This window comes from Panthera uncia (genome assembly GCF_023721935.1).
Source record: "Panthera uncia isolate 11264 chromosome A1 unlocalized genomic scaffold, Puncia_PCG_1.0 HiC_scaffold_16, whole genome shotgun sequence".
NCBI classification, from domain to species: Eukaryota; Metazoa; Chordata; class Mammalia; order Carnivora; family Felidae; genus Panthera; species Panthera uncia.
This window is the reverse complement of record NW_026057576.1, coordinates 5,142,310-5,155,081: the sequence shown is the minus strand read 5'-3', so window position 1 is coordinate 5,155,081 and position 12,772 is coordinate 5,142,310. Positions and strand designations below refer to the sequence as shown.

The window sequence follows — 12,772 nt, the reverse complement described above, 5'->3', positions numbered from 1 at the left end:
AAAATATAGATTGTTTTTCCTACAAAAATGTTAGAGGGAATCGTGTTCTCTTACAACCCAGTTATGAAACTCCACACCCAATAAGGAAATTGCTAAAATAACCAGAAGCTTATTCATTTGGAAAACCCAGTTTATTTTAGAGACTATTACAACAAAAAAGCAAAAGAGCTATAATATCAAATTTGTCAAGGATGACTTAATGGTTAAATAAGGGACTGGGTGATAATTTAGAAATTCAAAATGAAGATCTGGAACACAGAATGGTTCTGCATGCTAAATGAAAACCAAGAAAGCAGTCACAGCTGTCATAGTTATTTTGGGTTGATTCCCATGATCAGATCTTTCCCTTTGGGTCTGTTCAAAATGCAAAGGTGGGAAGCATGGATAAGGAGCACGCAGATTAAAGATGGGCAGAAGGGAGACACTGCGCATCAACGTAAGGACAAAAATGACTCTCAAATGTCAAGAGAACAAAGACAAAAGAATACAGACAACAGAGCGTGAATATTCAAAAAAAAAAAAAAAAAGGGTAATTGCGTTTCCTTCCACTCAACTTCATAAACACAAATGCTACTTAGAAGAATACTAGCCAAAAAAACCCAAAAGGACGTTTCTCTAATAAACAGATTGGCTCTTATACCCCTCAATGCTTCTCTTCTGCTTTTCTGGACAATTTTATGCAGCCCAAACCGTCTCTCCTCCCTGGTAGGTAATACACACAGAAAAAACAGTCCATGCTGTTAACCTCATTTCAGACCCTCAGGCTGTTTTTCTTGACAAAAACCAGTTCTTTCCTTAAATTTAAGGGAAGGTTTATATGGACTGAAATTGTGTTTTGGGAAAAGCTCAGTCTCTCATATCTAAGCGAAACCTACAAAATTTCATGATTTTAAGATATTATGAAATAAAAAACAAACTGATAGTTTCCAAAGCTCCATTTCAAACAAACAAACAACAACACAGAAACAAAAATAAAAACTAAGTGCAAAGTGAAAAGTGATACCTTTTCCCATCTACGTGCAAGTTTCCAGTGAAGTCATAGAGGTGGCGATTGGGTCCCTCACATTCTATGGTTCCAGATAACTTCATCAATACTTCCCTTGTTTGCATGTCAGCAGTGTGACTCAAACCCTAAAATGTTAAACCAAAAGAGGAACGTGAACACAATCTTCCAGGTTTAGGGACAGCATTCGGCAACCCCATTGTTAATCCAAAAGAAATAATGTATCAGCAAAAATGGAATAACTGGGGAGGCTGACAAATCAAACCACCGGTCCCTCAAGACAGACTCTACAGGCAGCCTTCGCTATAGCAACCTAATGCAAAAGTTTCCAAAGATTTCAGTGAAGTACAAAGTTCAGATTCTATGACTGTGCTGGGAACATCCATGTTCAAGTAACCACGTACTCAAACACCTTACAGAGTGAACACTCTTTCAGTTCTATTGTAACACAAGTCATAAAAACAGAATAAAGCAGCCTTTTAATATAGTATTATATGAGTATCATATCTAGCACTTAGCAACTCTTCTTTAAACAGAAAAAAAAAAAAAACTACCTAAATCAAATACCTGAGGTAGAAAAGAAAAATACGTGGACGGAACTATCAAATTCAACTTTATGCAGCAGAAAATGTACATGTCAAATGCTTACAGCTTGTACTATATTAAAGACCACTTTTCATTCTAGAATGAAAACATATGGTAAGAGCAGTTTTAAGGCACAGAAATTTCATCCCTAATATATAACTCTCTAGAATTAAAGTCTCAGTGAAAACAATAGTGTAAAGTGAGGTACCCACACCTTGTCTACTCCATATCTCCATGTAGATGCTGCCCTTTCCACCACATGACTCAACCTAGCTGACAGGATGTCTTTCCATCTGCACTAACAGGCAGAAATCTAGGACGTAAATTAAGGCAAGATACCCTTCGTGACTCATCCTTGGATGAAGCTCACTATTTTAATTTTGCTGTCGCTCTGAAGAGGTTCCCTTCAGAATAAAAGCCACATTCTTCCCAGGGATTCCTTTTTTATCTCCAGGAAAAGCACTGACTGGTACAGCGGACCAAATTGGCAATTGGGGGGGGGTCTCCGTAGCAGCACAAGTCTTAAAAGGTAACTTTACCTGACGAATTTTAAGGTTCGTCTCCCCATCCAGATTAGCTGTTTCAACGTAACACATCGCCTGAGGTTCACTATGAAGAGAGAAATTTCAAAAGCCAAAGGTTAGTAAGATCGCTTCCCCAAATTCCCAGCTCATAAAGTCTCTACTAGAAAGTGTGTCTGCTGACTGGCCCTTCAACCACTTCAGTAGTAACTGACCAGAAAGACCCTCCTCTTTGGGGCTCAACACCAATATCAAGTGGTCTGCCCAAGTATCCACCATTACGGGCCCCACATAATGGCTGCTTGACCTTAAGCAACAGAAATAACTCAAGAAGAATGAGAAGGGGATTGGTGGGTTGAGGGAAACACAAGATGTTCCGGCTAAGACCCAACCACTGTGTCCGGATGACCCTTAGAGTCTGAGACTCAGTCTGCTCCCGACCAAAAGAGCTACCCTAGGCATAGCCAGAACAAACACATCTCTTGAAGAACGTTACAGCCACCGTTCAGGAAGCAAGACACAGGCTTGGCAAGCCTTCCCTGCGCCTTTTACTGTGTCAACAGGTAACTTTTTAATCCAAACACCTACTTTTAAGGACAGAACATATGAAGAAGAAGAAGCATAGAAGATACTGTATTCCTACTTCTAATCACAGTGGTTAAGAGAACGGAACCTGCAAGCCACTGGCTGAGTCCAAACCTCCTCTTGCTACATTGGTGGCACATGTGGACTTGGAAGTTGTTCAGTCTTTGTTTTCTCATGTAAATAGCAGGGACAGCAAGGGGGGATATTAAATGTGATGACACACTCAGCGGACAGCTTAGCACAATGTACAGACTCAAACACTAGCGAGCAGCCTAGGAACACATGGTCAGCTGGGGCAATCTCACATTAAAACCAGGTTTTCTGAGGGTTACGGTGAAAACTCACAGCCCAAACTGTCAAATGATCCACATTTCACTATTTCTGCCATTACTAATCAAGAGGGACAGACGTGAATCCTGCCTTATGTATTTGGTATTTTTCCTCCTCTGTAGGCCTAGGACTCTATCGTCACACCTTTGAGCTTGAGCAAGACAATTCACGCTAAGGCTTAAAATCCAATATGTGATCAGGTCCAATAAAAGCAGCACTGTCTGTAGTCAGAGAAAATGCAAACGGTGTGAGTATCTAGGACTCCCCACAGTACACAAATACAGGAAGTTTTAGTCTCCTCATATAATTTAATCTTGAACTCATGAACAGAAGTTTACTCATATCCTAATTTTAGCATCCTTTCTCTGATATTCACTTTTATGTATTTAAGCCAAGGAGAAGTCAAGGACTACACGGTCCGTGATTCAGGTCACGTAGGGATTGGGGATACCTTTCCAGCACGAAACTACGTGGAGAATGTGGCAATGGCATTTGGGTGGAAAGGGGGACAAAACGCGGAGAAACAGAGGGGCAACACTATCTGCAGTCGTGTCTATGCTGCGAAAACGGCCCAGATCTCTGAGCAGCTAGTAAAGGAGACCCTAGGTTCCACGGGAAGACTCCTGGCTGGACCCACCGGGAGACTGGTTCTCAGGTCTCAGAGATGCTGCAAGCCGGGTACCCTGAAGGAATCACTCCCCTGCTCTGGAATGTTTCCGGTGAATGACAAATAGCCCACAAGAGCTAGGAGACTAAAATGAACCAATAAACATAAAAGAGTTTTGCAAAAGTACACGGGAACGAATAGGAGAAAGAAAACGGGATCGAGGCGGGGGAAAAACAAAAAAAAAAAAAAGAGCCAAATTACGAGTCACAGGAGAACAGGCGAGAGAGAGAGAGAGAGAGAGAGAGAGAGAGAGGGGGGGGGGGGGGGAGGGAGGGAGGGAGAGAGAGAGAGAGAGGCAGGCAGGCTGGTGCCTTGGAGGGTGGAAGCAAAAAGGAGCCTTGTGATTCCCGCAGTCACCGTTTAATGCGTTATTGTTCGTAACGTTTATTTCCAAGAACGTGCCCGTTAGCGCAGCTGACCTGGAGGATAGCAGGACCATGTCTGCTGGAAGACACTGCCCATCGCCGACCTTCACGATGTCTCCCACCGCCACCTAGAAAACCAGGGACAGGGTCAGAGGAGCATGAAAGGCAAGCACAAACAGTGACTAAGGTGGTTAAATATTTGAAGAAAGCATTACTATATAATTATGCCCCGAAAGTCAAGACACAAGCCCAAGTTATTTTCCTTGACAAGAACGGAAGCAAAGTCTTTCACTACAAATGGTAACGTGGCCTCTCTGCAGTGGATGCTGAACGAAGAAGAAAAACAGAACAAAAACAGAAAGGGAGAGTAAGGAAACACGGGTCAGAACAACTATCAAGGTCTCCTTTGCTCATGACGATTCCGTCCAGTTGCAAATTCCACCCCTGAACCCTACAACAATCCCACAGCTCTACACAGTAGTGGGGGGGGGGGGTGGCTGAGTACAGCTCCAGAGCCAGCCTGAAGGCCGGGCTCAAATCCCCCGGCTGGACTCCTCACTGTCCCTATATGACTCCGAGCAAGCGATGTAAACTCCGTGCGCATCTGTGTATATCAGGAGGTTCACGGCACATATTTCATGGGGTTATTTTAAGGAGCAATTGAGTTGACACAGATTTTCTCCATTTAACAAACAGGGAGACTGAGGCTCAAAGAGGAATCACGCGATCGACATCACACAGCAGCCAATGAGCGTTAGACCCCAGATTCAAAACCATGCAACTGGCCCGTGGTCTGACTGCAAGGCAATACTAAATTCACCCACGAACAGGGCACCTGAAAGGTCCCCTGGAAACATACCACATACAACGGGGAAGATTTGTATAGCCTCACTTGCCAAAAAAAAAAACAAAAAACAAAAACAAAGTCATAGCCAAAGTCAGAGACCATTTTAGGAAACAGACTCCGCTGGACAGAAGACCCCAAGGTAAGGAAAGAGGCCCTAATCTGCCAACCGTGAACACCATGGCCAAGGGTTTGGAAATCCTTTAAATAACGTCACAGAAGCACCCAGGTAGGTAGAGTCTGGGCTTTCAAGTCAGGCCGACCTAGGTTCAAATCTGAGACTCACAGACACTAGACAATCTTGGCAAAGCCCTTCACCTCTCCGAGCCCCAGCGTCTTCACTTACAAAATGGGGAAAGACCTCGGGGCGCCTGGGCGGCTCAGTCGGTTAAGCGTCCGACCACAGCTCAGGTCATGGTCTCGCGGTTTGTGAGTTCGAGCCCGGAGTCAGGCTCTGGGCTGATAGCTCAGAGTCTGGACCCTGCTTTGGATTCTGTGTCTCCCTCTCTCTGCCCCTCCCCTGCTCACTCTCTCTCAAAAATAAATAATTTTGTTTTTTTTTAAACTGGGGAAAGAACAACCTTAACCTGGGAGGGCTGATGCAATGACTAAGGACGTATATACAAGCACTCGGCATGAAACAGGCATGTGCCGAGTGCCAGTCTCTACCAGCAGGAGTGACACCAAACGAACACTGGGAGTGTCACAGTCAGAGATGCCACGATTCTCTGACAGCACGGGAACAAAGGCCGCTCTCAGCACACATTAACAAATTCAAAACTCAAAATGGGCACCAGGTCTTGCTTCTTGTTCTAACACACATTTCTGTTCTCTCGGAAATCAGGAACTTCAAACGGAGTAGTTATGAAAGTGATGCTTATGAAAGAGTGCTGGATCTTGCAGGCTGGGAGAATGCCCCTGGCAGGTGCCTGTATCTAACTTTCTAGTAGGAGAAGGAAGGTCTGCTAAACAGGTGTCCTGCCAGTGCTCTGTATCACTCACCAAAGCGTGTGAAGTGAGGAACCGCGCTCGATATAGGGAATGGTGGTAAAAGTTAAATTCCAGAACCACTGTATATCAACCTATCGGCAAAGGGCGGGCACCGAAGTATACCCCGTATTCCATGATAAAGAATATCAGGGGCGCCTGGGTGGCTCAGTCGGTTGAGCGTCCGACTTCGGCTCAGGTCACGATCTCGTGGTGAGCTCGGGCCACGCATCGGGCTCTGTGCCGACAGCTCGGAGCCTGGAGCCTGCTTTGGATTCTGTGTCTCCTTCTCTCTCTGCCCCACCCCGGCTCACGCTTTGTCTCACTGTTTCTCAAAAATAAATGTAAAAAAAAATTTTTTTTAAAAAGAATATCAAAGAACAGAGGCTATAGAGCTATCGCGACAATCATCGGTTCAAAGGCAAGGAATGCTTATGAAAATTGAAAATGGTTTTAAACGTAAATGTATGTTATGTGAAGAGTTTAACTGCATAGAAAAAAAAAATCAGAAGCAGCACTTAGTTAAAAATGAGAAAGGAAACCTGGTCATGTTTTCATAAGAAAAAGGCAGTGGCATTTTTGTGAACCCGGTGGGAGGACAGGGGAATTAGGGCCCCCCCCCCATCTTAGTTATTTCCATACAGAGGCATCTGTAGCCCACTGACAAAGTACTAAGAAGTTTCATGTGCATGAAAAACGACTTAGCTGGAAACGTGTTTGAAAATGGTTTTCTATTTGGTGTTCTTATGCCTGGTTGTCTCCTGCGCATGTGACACTACCCAGAATGAGAATTAACGCGAGACAGAGCCCCCCCCTCTGAACCCCTGAATCCACTCTAGCCTCAGGGGGTTTCTCAAGTCTCTGATTTTTGAAGGACAAGCTCAAAGGTCTCCTCAAGTCAACCAAAGCTCTCGAGAGGCACAGAAGAGCTTTCACTATTCAGCTACAGCCCGGGGACTTGCCGACCCCGGCTTTACCGTTCCAGGTGGGAGGTTTCATGGCTCTGGGAAGCTTAAAGATAGCTTCCCGTCTTCTCCCCTATTCTCAATCTTGCTCTGAGCCACCGTGTAGATGTGCCCGCCTTTCCCGCCCACCCACCTCCGTCTGTCCTGAAGAGCATTTCCCTCTCCAAACAGTTACCTCCCGTTCATCCTTCGCAAGAACACCAGCGCATCCCGTGAGAGAAGCCTCCGCTCCTCTGAACTGCTGGACTAGTAGTCCCTCCCGTATGTTCCGCAAGCCCGCCCCTACACGGAGCTCAGTACGTGCACTGCATTCTATTCAGCTGCCTGCCGCTCCCACTACCCGTGGGGGTGCTGGGGCAGGAGTCTGGACCCGCCGCAGCGGCCTCACCTGGGAACTTGTTACAAATGCAAATTCGAGGGCCCTGTGGAAATTCAGAATCAGACATTTTCTTAAGACTGCAGCCCGGGCAGCAGTCAGCGTTAGGGCAGCTGGGATGCCCCACACCAAGTGGGGCTGAGAACCACTGTAGGCAGTTTCTCAAGGGCAGGGGCCATGCCGTACTGTTATTTGCGTCCCCAGCGCCTAACACAGTCTCTAGTACGTGCTAAGAGCTCCATTTAAACAAGCACAAGTGTTTTAAATGAAATTTAAAGATGTATGTGGCAAAGCATAGAAGAGTTATTCGGTTTGGGATTTTTTTCTAACTTCAAATGTGTGTGTGGGAAACAGTAGCAAGCTTTAGGGGTCAGTGGGGCCATCCCCTCCTGGACCCGGAATTCAGAGATCATCACTCCACTTTCTACTGTTTCGAGTAGTGTGAACATCCCAAATCCAGATCACTGTTCATGGCTATCTGGGGCGGGGGAAGAGGGGGGGGGGGGGAAAATAAAAATCATAGAAAAACAGGGCCCATTCCTAAGCGCAGGGGAAATCCTTGACCCCCCCCCCCCACACCACTGGGAGCATTTCTAACCTGTGAAGTCAAGAATTTCAAACCACTTGACCAAGAATCACAGACTTCCAAGTAAGAGGGAGGTCGATTAGTATTTGCAATACAGGATTTCTAGGTTGCTACCAAGGTTAAAGTGTTATCACAAAACACTATAAAGGGACTTAATAGGTCTCTTGGAACAAAAAAAAAAAAAAAAAAAAAAAAAAAAACTAAACTGAGGGCTGCAGGCACTATATCACAGACATTTTGCAAAGTAAAAAATTCTAGAGGCATTTTTTAAAAAAAGGGTTTTTTTAATGTTTATTCAGTTTTGAGAGAGAGAGAGAGAGAGCACGAGTTGGGGAGGGGCAGAGAGAGAGAGAGAGAGAGAGGGAGACACAGAATCCAAAGCAGGCTCCAGGCTCCAAGCCGTCAGCACAGAGCCCGACATGGGGCTCGAACCCACAAACCGTGAGGTCATGACCTGAGCCAAGTCTGCTGCTTAACCCACTGAGCCCACCAGGCGCCCCTAGAGGCATTTTTAAACACTGCTTATTAAATGTGTAACAGCAGAAACTATCGTTAAGTTAGCCCTCTAAAACGCAGTTTCCTTTTGAAATCATGTTAATCAGCTTCAAATTCTGAAGTCATGAGAGTCACCCCCAAAAGTATCTTATGACCACTAAGATGGTCCAGGTAAGACAGAGGCTCACTTCAAAAGCTAATTTTATCAGGTGCAAGATACCCAGATGGCACAGCGTATTTCTTCTAGGTTTTCTATTCATCACCATGAACTGCCAAGAAACGCTCACCAGCCCCAAACCCTCCCAACCTCAGGTTTCCAGGGACACGGAGGCAAACCTTGTCAGTATCGTCAAGTTAAGACTTGGGTCGTGCCACCCAACCTCAGGACTGAAACAACACTGGTCTCCAACCCCCACTCCATCTATTTATATTCTACAGTCAATCTTAAACCCAAAACTCTTCCCACCAAAGATGTTAGAAGCGAGACTCTCCGAAGTTAGAAAATCTTTAAAAAACTGGTTTCAGGTTAGGAGAACAGAGACCAGGGAGAAGGTCTCTTGGATTGGAGTCAGAAGCTAGAGACTGCTTTGATATTCTAGAAATATCCATCGGGAGCAATGAATTTCACAACTGAACTGACACCGTGGGTACTTTCCAGAAGACGGCGGGGAACAGAGCCAACAAGGAGCAGTTCTAAGTAAACCTCGTGGGAAGCTCCACAATGTAAAACTTCCATGGGAAAGGACTGATGTCTTAACCTGAACTTTATCTACTGCAATCAATACTATCAATTGATTCTAAGTCCCCAAGCCAGTACTTTCCGGCGTATCTTTAAAATTCGTTTTTACCTCTTTCCACATAACGGTATGCCACACACCATTCCTTAACACTGAAAAAGAAAAAAAAAATGTTTCAATCAACATTGGTTGATATAATCAAAATAAAACCAGCTTTCCAAAATTTAAAAGGCTCCTTTTACAATTCCACTTGTTACTTCCAACATGATCATATCATTAGACATAAAGGTATACAACACCACTCCCCAAAATGGAGCCCAAATCTGTGTCCCATATGTAGAAGAATGCGTACACATAAATATAGATATATGCATATAAGTTAAATCTAGTCCTGTTTATCCCAGGAGAAAAATAGCACCCTGTTGTTACGAGATTTAAAAACACACATACAAACACACACACACACACACACACACACACACACACACACAGATCTAATGTTCTAGAAATCAATAGAGTAAAAGAGAGAGGTAGGGCGCAATTACAAATCAAGGATGTGAATTCTTGGACATAAAATATGTCTAGCTCCTGAAAATTACCACCTTTTTGAAAATCCACCAATTCTGTTCAAATCTTAAGAGCCAGGACTCACTTTTGTTGGACTGGTTTGTAATTTTGCTCTTGAAAATGTTTTATAGATCACTTCCCTCGACTTATCTCGGTACCATTAGCTACTAATTTAAAATGCCTTAAATGCAGGTCTTAGGTTTTCCAGTGGAAAAAGTGACTCAGCCTGGTGTCTTACCTATCGTTTTCTTTTTGTTAACTGCATTGTCTGCCTTATGCCGCTTCTGTTACAAGAAAGAAAAGAACGTTCTTAGATTCACAAGTTCCAAATGAATAATTGAAACAACAAACAATAGATCAGGAAAGAAACAGGACACGAGGAAACCGACTGGCAGCAACATTAATGCTATAAAATTCAGCTCGGTGGTTTGTGACCCAGCGTCGCTTGAATTCAGTAGATAAATGTAGCAAATGTGGATGCAGGTGTAAACCATGACCTTTTGGCTCCAACAAGGAGCGAGCACTCTGAAGTATGAAACTTCTCACTCCTTGTTTGTTTTAGGTTCGACTAAAAAATTACTCAGGATGATAAACCCAACAACAACCGAATTCATTTTATCGGTAAAGTACTTCAGGCACAAAGTACGTTTCCTTTGATTTGTATTCCATTTATTTGTTTCCCTATTCCCAGAAAAATGTACATGTGTGTGTGAGTGTATGTGTGTGTGAGAAGGAGAGAGCCACAGACACCGCTGGGGGTGGGGGTGGGAGGAAGGGAGAGAGAGTGAGAGAAATGGGTTGAGGGAGTGAGGAGTGGAGAGGAAGAGAAAGACTATGCAGACAAGACCACAGGTGGAGAGAGAAAAGGGGAGAAAGCATGAATACGGCTGTAGCCAATGAACTTGGAAATACACGGAGATTAATATGAGGAAAAGACTCATAAAATTACCTCAGCCACAGCCAGCCCAATGCTGCAATAGTAGGCAGCAATATAATCCTTTCACTACCCAAATTAACAAGCTCTAAAGCAGGACACAAGGAACATTAGTGATGAAAATCAAAGAGGGGCCTCAGAGCTAACATTAGAAAATAGAGTTTGAACTACTTCTGTGCCATTGGATTTAAGACACTGTGTGTCCACGTTCCCTCCCCAAAAACACCATCGTGGGCCTTGACAGGCTAGTTAAGCTATCGACCAGTTTCCTGTCTTCAACAAAAAACCCAAAGCAACAGATAAGTTATAAGCTATATAACTTATACAACATTTTTATTGTATGAAAGCAAAAACTTACAAAATCTTCTACAATCTCTTTGATGCCTGCGATTGTTAAAATAATGATCAATGGCACCAGGGTGGTATATCTTCCTGTTGGAGATACATCTGGAATTTGCTGTAAGACAAGAGACCAAAAGAGGGAAGCTGACAAAATTAAAATTTTTAAATGAAAATCCTCTCTATGTAAAAGAAAATAGGACACTCACCACTCTTTGAAGTTCTGTTCCACTTGTTAAACCAAAATGATTACATTTTAAAAACTAAGTACATGTTTTACGTATTTTAAGAATTTTATCCAACGTTGCTATGTGTTTAGAACAGAAAGGGGGTTAAAAGTATCACCCTAGGGCCATTTTTCAAGGTGTTTTTAGTAACTGCCACTGTCCTCCCAGCAATATCTAGATAAGTCTCCCTTTATGCAAAGATCATGTTTCTTCATGGAAAAATGATTGGATAAGGGGACAAATTACATCCAAGCATCATGACACTTTTTCAGTTACGTGACCTTTGAGCAAAGTCTCTTTTTGCATGTAGTTAGCATTAGGAATTTTAAATAACTTTTTTAAAAACATTACCTGTAATAAGGCAATGAAGAGGAAGAAGGCGTTAGCAGCTCTTCTAATCTGCTCATACAAGAATCGAGGTAGAAACGTCAACACGCTGTACTTGGCCGTACTGAAAGGACAAAGAAAAATGATAGCGTCGGTTACAAACCTAAGTTCTAAGAAGCAAGAAGATGAAGTTTCAAGAATTTTACAAGTGGTTTTAAAAATAAAGTATTTCAAACTTCAGGACAAGAAAATTGCCATGCTGGCCCTTTACAAAATTTTGTAAAAGGACACACCTGACAGGAAGATCTTCCAATGGGATCTTTGTTTTCAAAGTTATACACATTTACTATTCACACAGTGTGAGCAGGGAAATTTGTCCACCTTCTGGGAGCTATAGTAAGCACATCAAGAATATTAAAGGAAGACATGTCTCAAGGATCGCAAAACAGAAAGAGGTACACATTCCAAATACAGAAGATACGAACACTGAGACAGATAGAAATACCTTGGGTAATTCACACAAGCGGGGCAGAATTATTACTCCATGATTTGTGATGCATGATAGTTCTTAATAGAAAGCCATCGATTCAATGCAGCAAGTTAATTCCATAAAGTATGCCCTGGGTACCAGGAAGGTATCCCTCTGGATACCCACCACAGGTGGGGGCTTTATTTTTGGTCAACCACACCTGAAAAAACTCCACTCCTATCACATCCTTTACTCACGCTTGCTTGGAATCGTTTTCCAGTTTTACTAAGAAATAATTGATATACATCACTGTATCACTTAAGGTGCACAGCATGATGCTCTGATTTACATCTATCGTGAAGCGGTGAACACAACAGGTTCAGCCAACACCCATCTTCTCATATGGGCACAAGCGAACTTTAACTTTCATATCTATCATACAGCAGTGGTAGCTATCGTCGTCATGTTGTACGTTACATTCCTTGTACTTGTTTATCTCCTAACTGGAGGTCTGTAACTTTTGGCCACCTTATCCAATTTCCTTCCTCCCACCCTCCACTTCTGGTGATTACAGGTTTCATCTTTTTCTAGGAGTCTGGGTTTGGATTCTTTAGATTCTACGTGTGAGATCATGCAGTATGTCCTCATTTTCTGATTTACTTCACTTCAAGTGCCTTCAGGGTCTATCCACATCTCAAATGGTAGGGCTCCCTCGTTTTCTGTGGCTGAGTACTATTCCACTTTAATGCATATACCACAACTTCTTCATCCATTCACCCATCAACAGACACTTAGGCTGTTTCCATGTCTTGACTAGTGTAAACAGTGCTGCTATGAGCATAGAGGTGGAGATATCTTTTCAG

The 12,772-nt window shown here is 43.3% G+C and overlaps 1 protein-coding gene across 1 annotated transcript in view; it reads right to left on the bottom strand.

Moving 5' to 3' along the window:
- Nucleotides 1-12,772, bottom strand: part of LOC125934215 (phospholipid-transporting ATPase IB) — a 433,509-nt gene that overhangs the window by 359,155 nt on the left and 61,582 nt on the right. Inside the window, exons 3-9 of the mRNA XM_049647534.1 lie at nucleotides 11,465-11,564; nucleotides 10,906-11,004; nucleotides 9,852-9,897; nucleotides 9,158-9,198; nucleotides 4,111-4,184; nucleotides 2,128-2,197; nucleotides 1,004-1,131 (exon numbers count right to left, since the gene is read on the bottom strand). Coding sequence (XP_049503491.1) covers nucleotides 1,004-1,131; nucleotides 2,128-2,197; nucleotides 4,111-4,184; nucleotides 9,158-9,198; nucleotides 9,852-9,897; nucleotides 10,906-11,004; nucleotides 11,465-11,564 — 558 coding nt within the window. The remainder of the gene's footprint in view (nucleotides 1-1,003; nucleotides 1,132-2,127; nucleotides 2,198-4,110; nucleotides 4,185-9,157; nucleotides 9,199-9,851; nucleotides 9,898-10,905; nucleotides 11,005-11,464; nucleotides 11,565-12,772) is intronic.